The sequence below is a fragment of the Nesoenas mayeri genome (assembly GCF_963082525.1).
Source record: "Nesoenas mayeri genome assembly, chromosome: Z".
NCBI classification, from domain to species: domain Eukaryota; kingdom Metazoa; phylum Chordata; class Aves; order Columbiformes; family Columbidae; genus Nesoenas; species Nesoenas mayeri.
The window spans coordinates 22,459,693-22,474,499 of NC_137542.1; the positions used below are offsets into that span (position 1 = coordinate 22,459,693).

At 39.3% G+C, this 14,807-nt stretch overlaps 1 protein-coding gene across 1 annotated transcript in view; it reads right to left on the bottom strand.

Annotated features, from left to right (window-relative positions):
- Positions 1 to 2,717: 2,717 nt before the first annotated feature.
- RORB (RAR related orphan receptor B) overlaps positions 2,718 to 14,807 on the bottom strand; it is a gene marked incomplete at both ends in the record, with an annotated part of 136,052 nt that continues 123,962 nt past the window's right edge. Inside the window, 4 exons of the mRNA XM_080362506.1 lie at positions 2,718 to 2,873; positions 3,362 to 3,474; positions 12,504 to 12,614; positions 13,727 to 13,834. Coding sequence (XP_080218632.1) covers positions 2,718 to 2,873; positions 3,362 to 3,474; positions 12,504 to 12,614; positions 13,727 to 13,834 — 488 coding nt within the window. The remainder of the gene's footprint in view (positions 2,874 to 3,361; positions 3,475 to 12,503; positions 12,615 to 13,726; positions 13,835 to 14,807) is intronic.

Sequence of the window (14,807 nt, forward strand, 5' to 3'; positions counted from 1 at the left end):
CAAACCCCTAAGAATAGTAATATTTATCACATATTCTATATTTCTGTGGGTTGGCTAAACATGTTAATTCTGATATACTGAAAACAAGTTTATAAAGAATTTCAAACAAATATATACATGTGTGTTCTTGTGCTGGAAAAGACAAGGAAAATATGAATCCCCTGCAGTTAAAACTGAGCACTTCTAGGGTTCAGATTGACTTTTTTTCCCAAATAAATTCACACAAGCAGTACATAAATATAGTTAATTAAGTATTTTGTTATTAGAAAGAGTTGGAGTTTGGAGTCCTTTTCATGGATTTGCCATGCAAAAGGGGTTGCAAACAGATAAATCACCTTAAAGGGGAATGCCATTTTTTTTGTTTAAGTGGTATGAAGAAGAATCAACCTTTATGACGTTAATTGAACACATTTTAATGTAATCACTAGAGATCAGAAATGTGCTCGGAATTTGGAGCAAAAAAGGTATTCTAGAAATTGCTGTTATATAGGACTAGGTAATTTTGAAGAGTGTGTCATGTTCACAACAAAATTCTCAATACATCTAACTTTGTTGTGCACATTTGTTCTTTTTTTCTTTTTGAAGCTGTAATGGATGTAAAAAGAAACATTTATTAGCTGAGAGTTTTTAACTGCTCTTGCATATGGTTTGGCATTGCTAAAACAGAGTAGACAAACATTGATAATGTGCAGATGGGATTCTGTCATGAAACGTATGTAAACTTGCAAACTAGCTGGTGAGGGCAATGGAAAACTCCACAAAGTACTTTACTCTGTAAATTATTTGGTCATGCAGAAAAGGGAACAGAAGATTGAGATCAGATCTGTGCCAGTATGCTGGAAAAGTGGGAGGCATTAAGTTATTACAGCAACAAAACAAGTTTCTGCACCCACCCTGGGGCCCAGCTGTGTCCCCTCTCTGACACTGCTCTGCCGTGCAGCCTCCTGCCAGCATGCTCCTCCTCACCTTGCCTCTGATTGCACTGACTTCTGTGTGACTGGAAATAAAGAAATTTATTTGCTTGTGATCCTGTGTTTGTTTCTTCTCTGCTGCCTGTTTCCTCTTATTTATGCTCTGCTCCCTCCACTGGTGTTTCCGGAGGACAGTCCTCTGAAATGCTCACAAGGGTAAAACTGGTGGTAAGGACAGAGCTATAGCAGAAACTGAATTCCTCTGCCATAGCTATGAAGTCTTTATTTTCTATCTCTAGCAGGATTCAAATACATTAATCATGACTGCTAATTAAACTTAATTAATCCACAAGATTAAGTCCATGGCAGTCTTCCGCTCACCTCTGTGTTTGCCTTTGGTTTTGCAAGCAAATGCACATAAAGTCAATGCAGAGACAGAAAAAAAGCAAGTTCTGATCCTTTGCTCCCCTCCTGAAGTGCATCTAAAATCAACTCTATGTAAGTATATATACATAGTTATATACATACCGATATATACATACATATATGCATGTGTATGTAACATACATATATGTATGTGTGATTTGGAAACCATCAGTCTCATTTAGATGATGGCTACGTCACAAACAGTGATAGTTACATTCGCCTTTGTAACCATGGACATTGCTTGCTTTGACTTTCCTCCTCCCTTCCTCCCTCTGCCGTTACTCTTCAGAGCTACCTTTTAGGCTTCCTGTGGTTTTTGCTGAGTTCAATATACATCTTTTCACTGAGTTTGGCAAAAACCAAACCAAGCCTTGCAACTGCTTTCCAAAATAGTATATATAAAATAAAATCATGTGTGGAATCAGAAAAGCATACGTGTGGGATAGTCTACATTTTTACTCTGTGTTTCAGATACTTTACTGCCATTAGGCCCTATAATGCTCACTTTTTTATGCGACCTATCCCTATAACATGTAGAAAATTCTAAAAACTTGTGTTCTCTCTGCTAAAATCATCCAGACAAGGCTTTTGCACCATTGATACATTCCTGATGTTTCATTTACAGACTGCACACATGCACTACATTACACATACCTCAGAAGTGATTCTGTCATTACACATCGGCAGCTGATAATTTAACTCTGAATGGCAAAGTAAATCTAACATGTTACTTGGAGAGTAAGAAATGCATGACAGCCGGGCTGAGCATCCTTTAAAAGTAGGCATGGGATTTTTAAGCTACAGCATGTATGCATATAATACCTACATATATATATGTATATAAAGTATATAGCATATATACATATATATGTGTATTCCATACATGCACCATAATTTCCAAGACAGCTACAAATTTCCACATGCATTAAACTATCTAAAAACATAGAAATAGGCAAGTCTAATAAGTGGAATTTTCTTAAATTATATTTGAACAATAAACAGCAAGAGTAATACTGCAAAGTACTGCTCTATTCTCATGTATATCTACAATAAAATTCTAGGAACAGTTGTCTCCCAAAATAACCCCCAATAAAATAAAAAAAAAAAAAAGAAAAGAAAGTAACACCCAGTGTCCTATATTTGTATATTCATTGTCAGTTTAAAACGAAAAAGTAAACAAAGAAAAGAGAAAAAAGACATCCCCACTCAGAGTTGCATATTTACATTCTTCAAACTGTAGCGGTGAAAAATAATTCTATTAAGTGCAGGACATTCCTAGTGTTGCAGTAGTGACATTTTCAATAAGTTCTTCATGAAAACATTTCATTTTGTCTTAATAGTGACGCATTCCATGACTACGTGAAAATTCTATTATCCCCTTCACTTGCAGCCAGTGGTTGAGTCTGGATTGAAAAGCTCCTTGTATAATGGAGGAAACAGTGTGTTCACTATATCCGGATGAGATTGCTTAAATACCTGTAGTTTCTCTCCGTGCAAGTTGCAAAGTGCAGTTATGGTTGGTATCTTGGCTATTAACTGCGAGACATTAAAATGAAAAAGGAAGAGGGAGGAAGCACATTTAGTGTAAATTAGTTTTCAAAATTAACCATGTTAACATCTTGGATAACTGAGTGCAATACTCTGAACTCCATCAAAACAACTCATCCAAAGGACCAGACATCATTCTTACTGTAAAAGGCTAAAAACAATTGTCCTGGAAATTTTAGCCAAGTGCCAAGAACACATTTAACAAGGAACTGCTCCCAGGGGTTATTTTTTAAGGCAGTCTCATTCTTGCTACTTAAAGGCAGTGTCACTCTGCTAATTAAAGAGATTAGTGGATTGAATAAAAAATGGAGTAAGGGGAACCAGGGACAAGAGTAAAACAACCCTTACTTCTCCTGCACATTGCAGGTACACAGCATGCTGCTTTTAACTCATATTAATGCAGCAATACATGGCAAAACAACTACAAAAAAAGAGTCACGTCAAGTAGTGATGGGCTCTTAGTTTTAAAAAATTACCTTTGTCAAAGTCTCATCATCGAGGTGGTTCTTCTGGATCACATGTTGAAGTGCAAAGTAAATCTTTTCCTGAAGCTTCTGGACCTTCCTTGGCTCTATTAACCAGGCTCGATCTGAGAAAAAGCAAAGCAAGAGCTAAAGTCAAGCATGCTCATACAGATATACATGCTGTCCCATGCTGGCAAGCACTCACAGGAATCATAGTTCCCATGAGGAGGGACTGCATAATAATTAAGACATAGTTTTAGAGGCAAAGTATCTTAATCCAGTAAAGGATCAACTGACAGTTTAAGTAGCAAAGTGTACAGGAACATAATGGTGGCTCTACATCTGAGTAAACCAGTATATAAAGGAGAGAGCAGAAATGCAACAAGGCCCAACCATTATATTATCTTCTGTTGGTTCAATCACTGTTGTTCTAACTTCATACTGGCTAGGTGAAAAACATGTAATGTTATCTCAGTGATACATAAGTATTGATACATAAGTAATAAACATATTTATCAAAACAGTTCTTTGAAAATAATATAATTATTTTAAAATTAAAATCAAATATATCTCATTATTTACTAGGTGAACATTTTGAGACCAAATATTATATTCTGAATAAAAAGAAATGGCTTCCTTCAAAAGAATTTCTTTAATAATTCAAAAGAATTATGAGTTGTTGCAATGTCTTGAAGTGCAAATTTCTCATTATTTAAAAATGTTTTCTTTCTAAACAACACAAAATAAAAGATTATGTGGGAGAATAACAGTTACAGATACAGTTTGGAAACCTATGTGGCTTCTACTGAACTCAAACCTCAAGTGTAGCAACATTTCCTTAAGATCTATATTCTCAAAAGTCATGGTTTCTGGAGACAAATGCACAAAAAGTAGTAGCAGATCCCAAGACAATCCCCAAAGCATTAATACAGTGTGTTTACAGCACCATTAAACCTTCTGTTTTCCCATGCTGCAAACTTGTTTCTTATTCTCTCTCTCCCACAGTCTAGACCAATTCTTGGGTATAGATTTTACTTTCAAGAAGGAAATAAAAGATCTATTTAATCAAAGGGCATGAATCTTCATGTACACATTGAAAAGTGCAAGAAAACCCCTTTCACTTTCAGAGCTCTTTCACCCACTCCCAGTCACTACAATAATCCATAGAAATAATATAAGTTGACCATTTCAATGAGTACACATGCCACAGAGGCTGGAGCTAAATTTTATCACTCTGTGATTTGTCTTAATGTCTGTGGAGAGGGGTGTATGACAAGTGTCCATCACTAAGTAATGTGAAAAGAGAAAAAAACAAACCTGTAGCTACTTAAGAGATGATCAGGAAAATAAAATAATCTTTTTGCAAAGCTTAGAGAATTATGCTCCCAAAAGGAAAGCAAACAGATCCTGTGCCACCAGTGGCAATAGAAACAGAATTAGCTGAGAGTACGTGTGGCACTACACAAACAAGCACACAATAATACTTAGACTTCACCGGTTAGGTGGCAAGTTTTATGCTATTGCAAAAACATGCGTTTCAATAGTGTTAAAACAATGCTTATTGAGGCTGCCTGGAGCTAAAAAGATTTATCACAGAGAGCAATCCTTAAAGATTTATTTTTCTGTCACGAGAATAAGCTTAAAAATAGACTGAGGCTGTTGGAGGACAGGTTTAATCACTTATCTGTCATTGAGCGTGCTGTATTTAACATAAGAGTTCTTCAATTCATGATAAGAGCTAGATGAAATTTTTACAATCAGTTTTAAGTTCACCTCCCAAAATGTGGTCTATACCACCTTAGAGCCGCCTACAAATTTGGCTGTACCTCTAGTCATATTCACAAAACTGCAGGAAAGAGTCAACAGATCAATGGCTACCCATACATGATACAAGAAGCAGTGGTTCAATTCTGTACTTTTCCTTTTGGGTTTTGAACTTCTGTACTTTAAAGAGTTCACAGGTCACTAGGCTAGAGAATAGAGTAGGAAAGAAGATAAGGGACAACTCACTACACCTCCTTTTGCAAAAAAGAAGATGGAAAAAACTAACATGGCCAGTCAGAATTTCAGAAGAGGCACTAGCAACCAGAGGAAGCCACGTTAGTGTTTTACCACCAGCATGTTTCTAGGTGATGTCTCTGCAACCTTTACCGGACTCCTTCCACAATGTTTTAATCTTTAAAATCAGCAATCAGGTGAAAGAATCACCTCCAAGCAGAGTGCTTAGGTCCGCCCTAAAGTGGAAAACCTGGGTTTGTGCTCTGAATCAGATGGAAAATCAGTCTGACACAGAGCTTTGCAACCTTAGCAATTGTATTAATGGATGTTCTTAGGTCCCCTTACTCCTGATGGGACCACTCTGTTTCCTGTAAATGAGCTAACCACTGACATCAAGGGCACAAGAATCACCTTTCAGGATGGTGGCTTCTGTAGGAAAGGAACTTGAATATAAGTACTTCCCATAGGGAATCTCTGTGTACATCTATTAGTGGACACAATCACCATGCAGGCACTTCTGTGAAACAGTGCTTTATTTTTTAAATTTTTACATATGTTCCCAAGATGAAACCCTTTATTTTGAAGAAGCTGGAACCATCTAGTGTGGAAGGAAATTATTTATTTCTCTGTTGTTTACTGTTATCATTTTTGTAAGGAAATAAATGACAAATTTCAATGTCAGTTCAATCTATAGTGATTTTCCCTGTCTTCCCACTCTCAAACGTAGCAGCCTGGCTGAAATGCGATTTTTTAGCACAATTCGAATTTGCAGACTTTTAGGGAAGAGAGATTGCTTTTACTCATGTACATGCTGCTGAAGCCCATCATTTCTTTCTTATTGAGTCTTCTGTGACCAGATATACATGCTTACAAACTACAGAAGAACGAAGTCAGCATGCATCAAGTGCTTTAACTTATTTTCTTTTTTTAATTAAAGGAATAGGAGACACTGTATGTGTCGCCTTACTTGCAAGAAGGGAAAAGCCAAACTGGATGTGAAATGGGGAGCTGTGGATTATAGAAATATTTGATCTCATACTACCACCTTCAACCCTAAAGTTTGATTACAGTGAAAAAAATCTTGGAATTGCCTCTACATGTCTGTGCTGCTTAGCAGAAACAGAAGCTGCTATTCAGGAGACACCCAGCTCTGAAAGGCTGTATAAGGACTGATGAAAATCAGGACTGGAATGCATTACTAGAATTAATGAAGAAGCTTTTACAACACATGCCTGCAATACGGCTGGCTCAAAGCCAGTGCTGAGTTGCTAGCTTTTTAAGTACTTAGTACAGCTGGAAGATGTAGAAAAAAGCATGGATACTCAGGGAACAGGAACTGCAGGCAGAATGCAAGAGTTTTTGGTGCTTTGCAAACTAACAGGACGTATGTAGAACTGCAGAGCTGAATCAAAATTTTGATGTCCATCTAATGCCCACCTGCAGCTAAGCACATTTTATAAAATGCTTGATCCAAAATCCACTTAAAATAAATTGGAAATTTTTCATTACTTAAATGGATTTTGCCCAGGCCTACAGCACAGAACACTCTGAGATGGTATAAACTTTCTGCAACCAGGTTTTGTTGAATAGGGTGTCAACTTGTTCTCCTTTCCAAGATTAGCTGGGAGACAGAAACACGACTTCCTTGCAATTTGGCTAGAAATTACATAACTGAATCCTCTTTCTCCCTGCAGGTGAAGTGACCTCATGTGATCTAAAGTGCTTTCAAGTCAGCTTTGAAATAACCTTATTGTTTTTGTCTGTTCAGCTAACTCCTAATGTTCCTGTTCATAACTGTAAAAAAGTAAAATGAAGAGTAAGAAACGCTCCAGCTGTTACAAAAGAAAAACACAGATCCTATTCACAAGGATCCCATCCTCCTCTTACAGATTCCCTCGGTTTCATAATGCAAAGTCAGCTGGAGAACTTCACATCTGAGGTGCCACACAAATTTCCAGGTTATCTTCAGCTTTGCACTGAGTCAGTCTGCTGAACAGGCCACTAATGATAACCGGGAGCAAGCGCTGACTGCACATCTCTGTCATTGTCCTTTCAGACTGAAGGAGGGCTAACAGGGAGGAACCCATCAGGACACTGCAACTGTCCTGTCCCAGAGGAAGTCAGGGCTGGGACACCTCTGAGGTGTTAATGGGGGCTGTTTGGAGGGTCCTCTCTAGAACATCCTGGCTTAACACCATGAACTACTTCACCTCTCAACTCAACTACTCAACTACTTCACCTCTAAGCAGATGACCACAAGAACCGCTCAAAAGGAAACTAAAAGGAGCAGAATCCTTTCAGTTGGTGTCATTAATGATGAGAATGAACATGTTGACACCATCTGTGCCAGTTTAATTCTGCCTACCATAATCTCTACCACAGATGTGCAAAAGGGCAAACTGACCTAGAGGAAGTCTTTAGCAGAAAAGACTGTAAAATAATTCATGATGAGATTTTTTTGTAAAGGACTTTCAAGAGGTTACTCTTAGTGGGAGCTGGGAGTCTACCTCTGTCCTAGTTTCAGCTGGGATAGAGTTAATTTAATTGCTAGTAGCTTTGTTTCGGATTTAGTATGAGAATAATGTTGGTAATATGCTGATGTTTTAGCTGTTGCTGGTAGTCAAGGACTTTTTGGCTTTCCATGCTCTGCCTGGTACACAAGAAGCTGAGCAGGAGCAAAGCCAGGACAGTTGACACAAGCTGGCCAAAGGAGTATTCCTTATCATATGATGTCATGCTCAGAATATAAAACGGAGTTCCCCAGGGGCGCAGATACCACTGCTTGGGAATAAACAGGCTATCAGTGTTGCGAGTGGTGAACAACTGCACTGTGCATCACTTGTTTTGTATAGTCTATTATTATTTTTATTGTTATTATTATTTTTTTCTCTTCCTTTGGTATCACAGTATCACAGTATGTTCTGGATTGGAAGGGACCTCAAAAGATCATCTAGTCCAATCTGTTCTTATATCAACCCTTTCCTTTCTGATTATCTCCCCATATACCATTTAGGCAGGGGGATTGAGTGAGGGGCTGCGTGGTCCTAGTTGCCAGCTGAGGTTAAGCCATGACAATTCTTTTTGCCACCCAATATGGGGTGAGAATGGTTTGAGATAACAATAGATTAGCTAGAGCTTATTAAGGGGTTGAATCTGTTAGCAGTTGTGGGTCACAATATTGATTAATCTGTTCTTCAAATCAGTTTATTTGATGTGCACTATGCTCTTGTTTTTGTGCTATATGTTAAAGATTGGTGTTGGCTTTTGCAGTTTGCTGTGCTCTGCCATGATTAGTGGCATTTTGCTGGGGGAAATTTGTTACGAGACCACTGACCTTGAGCTTAATCTGGTATTTGAGCTTTGTACTGAAGCCATAACTGTACTTCGGGCACCATCTCGTGGAGACAATTAGTAATTATACTGCTCCTATTGAGAAGTTTTTTATGAAGGAAATACAGAATGGCACCTTTACTATCTTCTTTTGTGATATCTCTCCCTTCATTACAATATTTTGTCAGTACCTTCAACATCTTTAGGTAGTTAAAATACTTCCATTGATGTGTCTTGGAAATATTGTTTCGGTTTTGTCTCAGGCTAGCAAGCGATTTAAGAACATCATCTAGAGATCCACGCCAAGGCTGGACAGTTCTAAGTGGCAGGGTGTGTGGAACAGCACAGGCAAATGCCTAGGACATTGGGCACTTTTGGTGTTTTGGAACTTCACCCCTGAACAAATGCAGAATCCTGAAAAACTAGTAGAACATTTGGAAGGAGTATGCTGTCACCCTGGCAGTTCCAGGGAGACACAAATCATTGCAATGTGCTGGGTTCTGGCTCATGACTACTTAGCCCTGTTTAACGCCATTCAGTACCTTCAAAGCGAAGACAGTCTCCAGATCTGATGACAGTGTGACAGGCACTGCAGTTACTCAAACCCCAGTGACAGGTACTGTGACTAGTCGGTGTTAGGCACTGTAGATGGGCCAGAGAACCAACCTGTGCTGGTATCAGTTGCTCCTATACAAAAGAAGGAATCTTGGAAGTGATAGTCAGCTTGTTTAGTAAGAGACAATGAAACAGCAGGACCATCATGAGAGGGGGAGGAGGAAGAAGAGGAGATGGTAACCATCTGATCTCTCTCCCTGAGTGATCTGCAAGATATGCAAGAAGATTTCAGCCACTGTCCATGCAATCACATTGTCACCCTCTGGGATAAAGAGGCCAATAGCCTGGAATTAGAAGGTAAGGAAGCCAAGCAGTTGGAATCCCTTTCTACGGAAGGAGGTACTGACGAAGTGACTGGAGAAGTGGCATTAGCATTCAGCCTCTGGAGGTGGTTCCTATCTGGCATAAAGACAAGACATCCCTTTAAGGAAGATATTATATCTAACCCAGGCAAGTGGACTACCTTGGAAAGAGGTATCCAGTACCTGTGTAAACTCCCTGTGCTAGAGGTGATTTATAGTGACCTAGACAATGGGCAGTTACCCAAAGATTCAGATGAAGTCCAGTGCACATGACCCATGTGGCAGAAGGTTGTATGGAGCTCACCACTGCCATATGCCAACTCATTGGCGTATGAACAGGAAAGACAGAGAGGTACCAACAGGGGAGGAACTGGCTGGTCAGTTCCAGCAATACAGATACAATCTCTCTTAGTCCCTTGTCTCAGCTGTGGAGAAACTGTCCCAGGAGTTCCAGTGGTTCAAAGAGGATATGTCATACTCCCCACCTGTATGGACTATCTTGACTATTAAGGGTAAGCATTTTTCTGCTCAAGAGGGAGGGTACGAGAAAGTGGGATGGACCACCTACCTCAACCCTAGAGGTACAGGTATATAAGTTGCAAGGAAAAACAATCACAAATAAAGAAAAATTGCTGCTCCAGTCTCCAGCCTGCTGTTCACCAGACAGAGTAGAATGGCTGATCTCACTTTCAATCCTATTGAGGGAACTTCTGATTCATATTTACAAGAACTGAGTAACAAGGATGAGATCTGAACCCATGCATGCCACACAAACCCATTTGTCAGTAACAAACACTATGATCAGGACTAGAAGGAACTGTCTCCAGCCAGGTGGAGGAAAAGGACAACCAGGTCTACTGGATTGTGCGGATTTGATGACCTGGCACATCAGAACCCTGGGAGTATGAGGCCCTAGCAGACACTGGTGCACAGTGTACCCTAATGACATCAAGCTATTGAGGCAGAACCTATCTGTATTTATGTAACGACAAAGTCCAGCAGCTAACGCTTCTGGAGGCTGAAGTAAGCAAAACTGGGAATGAGTGGCAAAAGCACCCCAACGTGCCTGACCCAGAGGCTCTGTGCATCCTTGGTACAGGCTGCCTCAGGAGAGGGAATTTCAAGGGCTCAAAAGGGTACCGGTGGGGTTTTGGTATAACCACTGTGGAGACAAAGCAAATTAAACAGCTGTCTACCTTATCCAGTCTCTCAGAGGGTCCTTCTGTTGTAGGATTGCTGAGGGTCAAAGAACAGCGGGTGCTGATTGCTACCATGACAGCGCACTGGTGGCAGTATCACGCTAACCAAGACTCTGATTTCAATCCATAAATTGATTTGTCAACTGGAGAGCCAAGGAGTGATCAGCAAGACTCGCTCACTCTTTAACAGTCTCATAGGGCCTGTGTGGAAGTCTAATGGAGAATGAAGACTAACAGTAGGCTATCATGGCCTAAATGAAGTCACAGTGCTTCTGAATGCTGTCGTGCCAGACATGCTAGACCTGCAATACGAACTGGAGTCAAAGGCAGCCAAATGGTATGCTGCAACTAACACTGCTAATGCATTTTTCTCAATTCCTTTGGCAGCAGAGTACAGGCCACAGATTGCTTTCACGTGGAGGGGTGTCCAGTCCACCTGGAATCAACTGCCCCAGACGAGAAACACAGCTCCACCATTTGCCATGGACTGATCCAGACTGCACTGGAACAGGGCAAAGCTCCAAACACTTGCAATACATTAATGATACTACAGTGTGGGGCAGTACAGCACAAGTTTCTGAAAGAGCAAAGCCAGGGCAGCTGACATAAGATGACCAAAGGGGTCATCTTACCATATGATGTCATGCTCAGAATATAAAATGGAGTTGGCTGGGGGAAAAATACTGCTGCTCAGGAATGAATGGGTTATCGGTGTCTCAGGTCGTAAGCAAATGCACTGTGCATCCCTTGTTTTGTACATTTACAGAATCACAGAATTGTTGGGGTTGGAAGGGACCTCTGGAGACCACCTAGTCCAACCCACCTGCTAAAGCAGGGTCACCTAGAGTAGATTGCACAGGAATGTGTCCAGGTGGGTTTTGAATGTTCCAGAGAAGGAGACTGCACAACCTCTCTGGGCAGCCTCTGTCACCCTCAAAGTAAAGAAGTTTTTCCTCATATTCAGATGGAACCTCCTGTGCTTCAGTCTGTGACTGTTGCCCCTCATCCTATTGTTGGGCACCACTGAAAGGCGTCTGGTCTGGCTAAACCATCACAACCTCCCTTGAGGCATGTTTAAAAATCCCACCTTAAACTCTTAACTCTATTAGATCTACTTTCTGAGTGAATTAAATCACAAAAACTTCTTTTCTGTGGTCAGATAGCCAGCACTCACTGAATGAATGCTTTTGCCTGTACAGAGTTATGGTATATGAATACATGAGAAAGAGCTTGTCGCCCCTGGAATCAGCATCTCTCACTTGGAGCTAAAACCAGACAGGACCTCATACAGATTTTTACTGCTCATGTTTTTATCCACACACATACACACACAAAATCAACCAAAAACCATCACCCTATAACCTGCTCTGGGCTGTGTGGTCTATGCTCCAGGAAGTGGTAGGAGGAACATGCACCTCCTTGAGTATCGTGCTTCTCTGGTCTGGAGGAACACCAGCCTGCACTGCTTGTCTGTGCATTCCTGCTCCATGTCTGGTACCCTCACACTTTGGATCTATTTCCAGTATGTGTAATTGCTGGCAGTCTACTAAAAAGAGAGTGAGGTATCTTTGGGTAATTCAGGTATTCTTCCATTGCTTCATACACTACTTAGTATCACTTAATACAGCTTAATACAGCTGTTTAAGTAGGTAGAAACAGAAGTGGACAGGATGAAAAAAAATCATTGTAGTGTTTGGAATGAGTAATTACCTGGTGATATCAGAACAGCAGATGAAAACAAGGCAATCTCCTCCTCAGTCAGCTGTAAGGAGCATAAATTTTTTGCAAATTCAAACGCTTCATTCACTAGATCATCAGAACCTGCAGACCACGAAGAACAAAATCAGTGCTAGAAATCTATCAGCTCTTTAACCTGCCATAAAAAATGGATTGTTTTGGTGTCAAAAATGTTGTGAGAGAATGTCTGTACTTCTAAAACAAGTACCTTTCATTAGCTATTAAAATTCCACCTACCCCAAAAATGTATCACTAAAATACCCATTGAATCACAAAAACTACCAAGAATTAGAGGCACAACCTGAATAAAAATTGCAGAGAGATCTTAAAAGAGAGTTTTCTTTTCCCGATGTGTAAATAAATGCTATTTCTAAACAGATATTAAATATAAGAGGTAATAATGACCAGTCCTAAACAACTTTCACATATATAATTTTTAATTAACAGGATTTTTGAAAAAATCATAAAGACCAAAATGAATCAACTAAAGAACATTTAAAAATGCTGTAAACTTGTAAAGTAATGCTATTTTTATCCATATACAAATGAGAAAAATATATACCTATATGCTAAATACATGCATTTGAAGCAAGTATCTCTCTTTCAGTCTGGTCCTGAATAAATTTCTGATAAAGTATCAGTCTTATGGATGGGCAAAAGACATCCATTTACCTATTAACATTTCAGGTAGCACTCAATATCATGTTGAGATATTAAGCAATTGCTTCAATATTTGAATCTAAATGAGCTTAAAATTTTTAGGCAAAATAATATTTTCAGTAAGTTCTTGCCTATATTTTGTTGCGGTTTATCATTTTAGTCCCCTCATTGCTGGGGCTAACATTGCCTTATGTAGGACATAATTAGTAGGAGTGAGTTGATATATAAAGCATAACTGAGCTGTGAAGATACTTGGCTCATACCATAAGCTAAGGTTTTATCAAAACTTCAGATGGTAGAATATGAAGTCTATCTGAAAAACCCTCATGATGCTCTTTCTCTTTAGAGAAAACCACATATCACTGCTAGCAGCTAGGGAAGTCACCTTTTTCTTTTTCACTTCCAGCCCAGAGATTTGGAGGTTTGGGGATTTGCTGTTTACTGGAGATTTTCATTGTGGGTCACTATTTTCAGAAAGACAAATCCATAACTATGTGGCTTCATATAACTGGTTGAGAAAAAAAAGATCAACATACCCAAGGCTTTAAACATTTGCATCCCTCCATACTTTCCTTCAAACAGAACAGTATTGTTGAGTGGGTTGAAGGCACGGCACATTCTCACCAAAACCACTTCCAAACAGCCTATCAGACATGAAAAAGAGCGTAAGTACCACACATTACTGCAAAGTATCAGAATATAAGAAATTTCAAGAAAACATGTTGGAAGACATTAGTCATTAGAAACATCATGGATAGACACTCTTCCAAGGCATCTAGCAGATATGTTTCTGAATAAGAGAAAAAAAAATATTTCTGTTTGCTCTGAGTATAGAAAGTGGTGATTTCTGGTCCAGCCTAACCACCTTTTCTTCAGGTTGTTTTTTGCCCCATGGCAGCAAATCAGCAGCCTGGACTTAGTTTAGAACTGGGCAAATATTCTCAATTTGAAATACTTTATCCTCAAAATCAGGCATTTATTGAAGCTTCTTTTGGATAATTAAGCCTTTTTTGTACAAAAAAAGCAGCTTCATTCAATGTGTATATGAATCCAAGCTTCATTTGGATGGAGGGAGAGAACATTATAAAGTGTTATTAGAGAGAAAATAAAAGTTAAAGCACCATCAAAAAAACCCCTAAACTGGATTCTACTTTTGTTTCCCTTGTTTTTCATCCAGGTGGGGGAACAGCCAAAGAACTCTTCTTTTATTTGACTCATCTTTCCTTACTTTTTCCCAACTGCAAAAACATCCAGATTGGGAAAAAGAAGGAAAAATTTTAAGCATCCCTTAACTAAATTTAACTGTCCTGTAAGAGCAACTCTGAATCTGAGGATTCTTTTACAGACATGCTTTTGAGTGAAAAGTCCTAATTTTCTAACTCCTGCTCAGCATTAAAAATGAAACAGAAAAGAAAACCTGGCACATTTACACATGCTGAAGCTAAACAGAGTTGTCTGCCAGTATGATCAAATATAGCAATATCTTTTGCTGAAGGTGCAGTTGTGTTGTTAGCTTTGCCAGCCAAATGACTGAAGTTACGTAGGGTGCACTGGAATCTGCAGAATTTTCAAAATTAGTATGAATTTTAAAAAAATAGTTCTCATGCTATGGCTCTG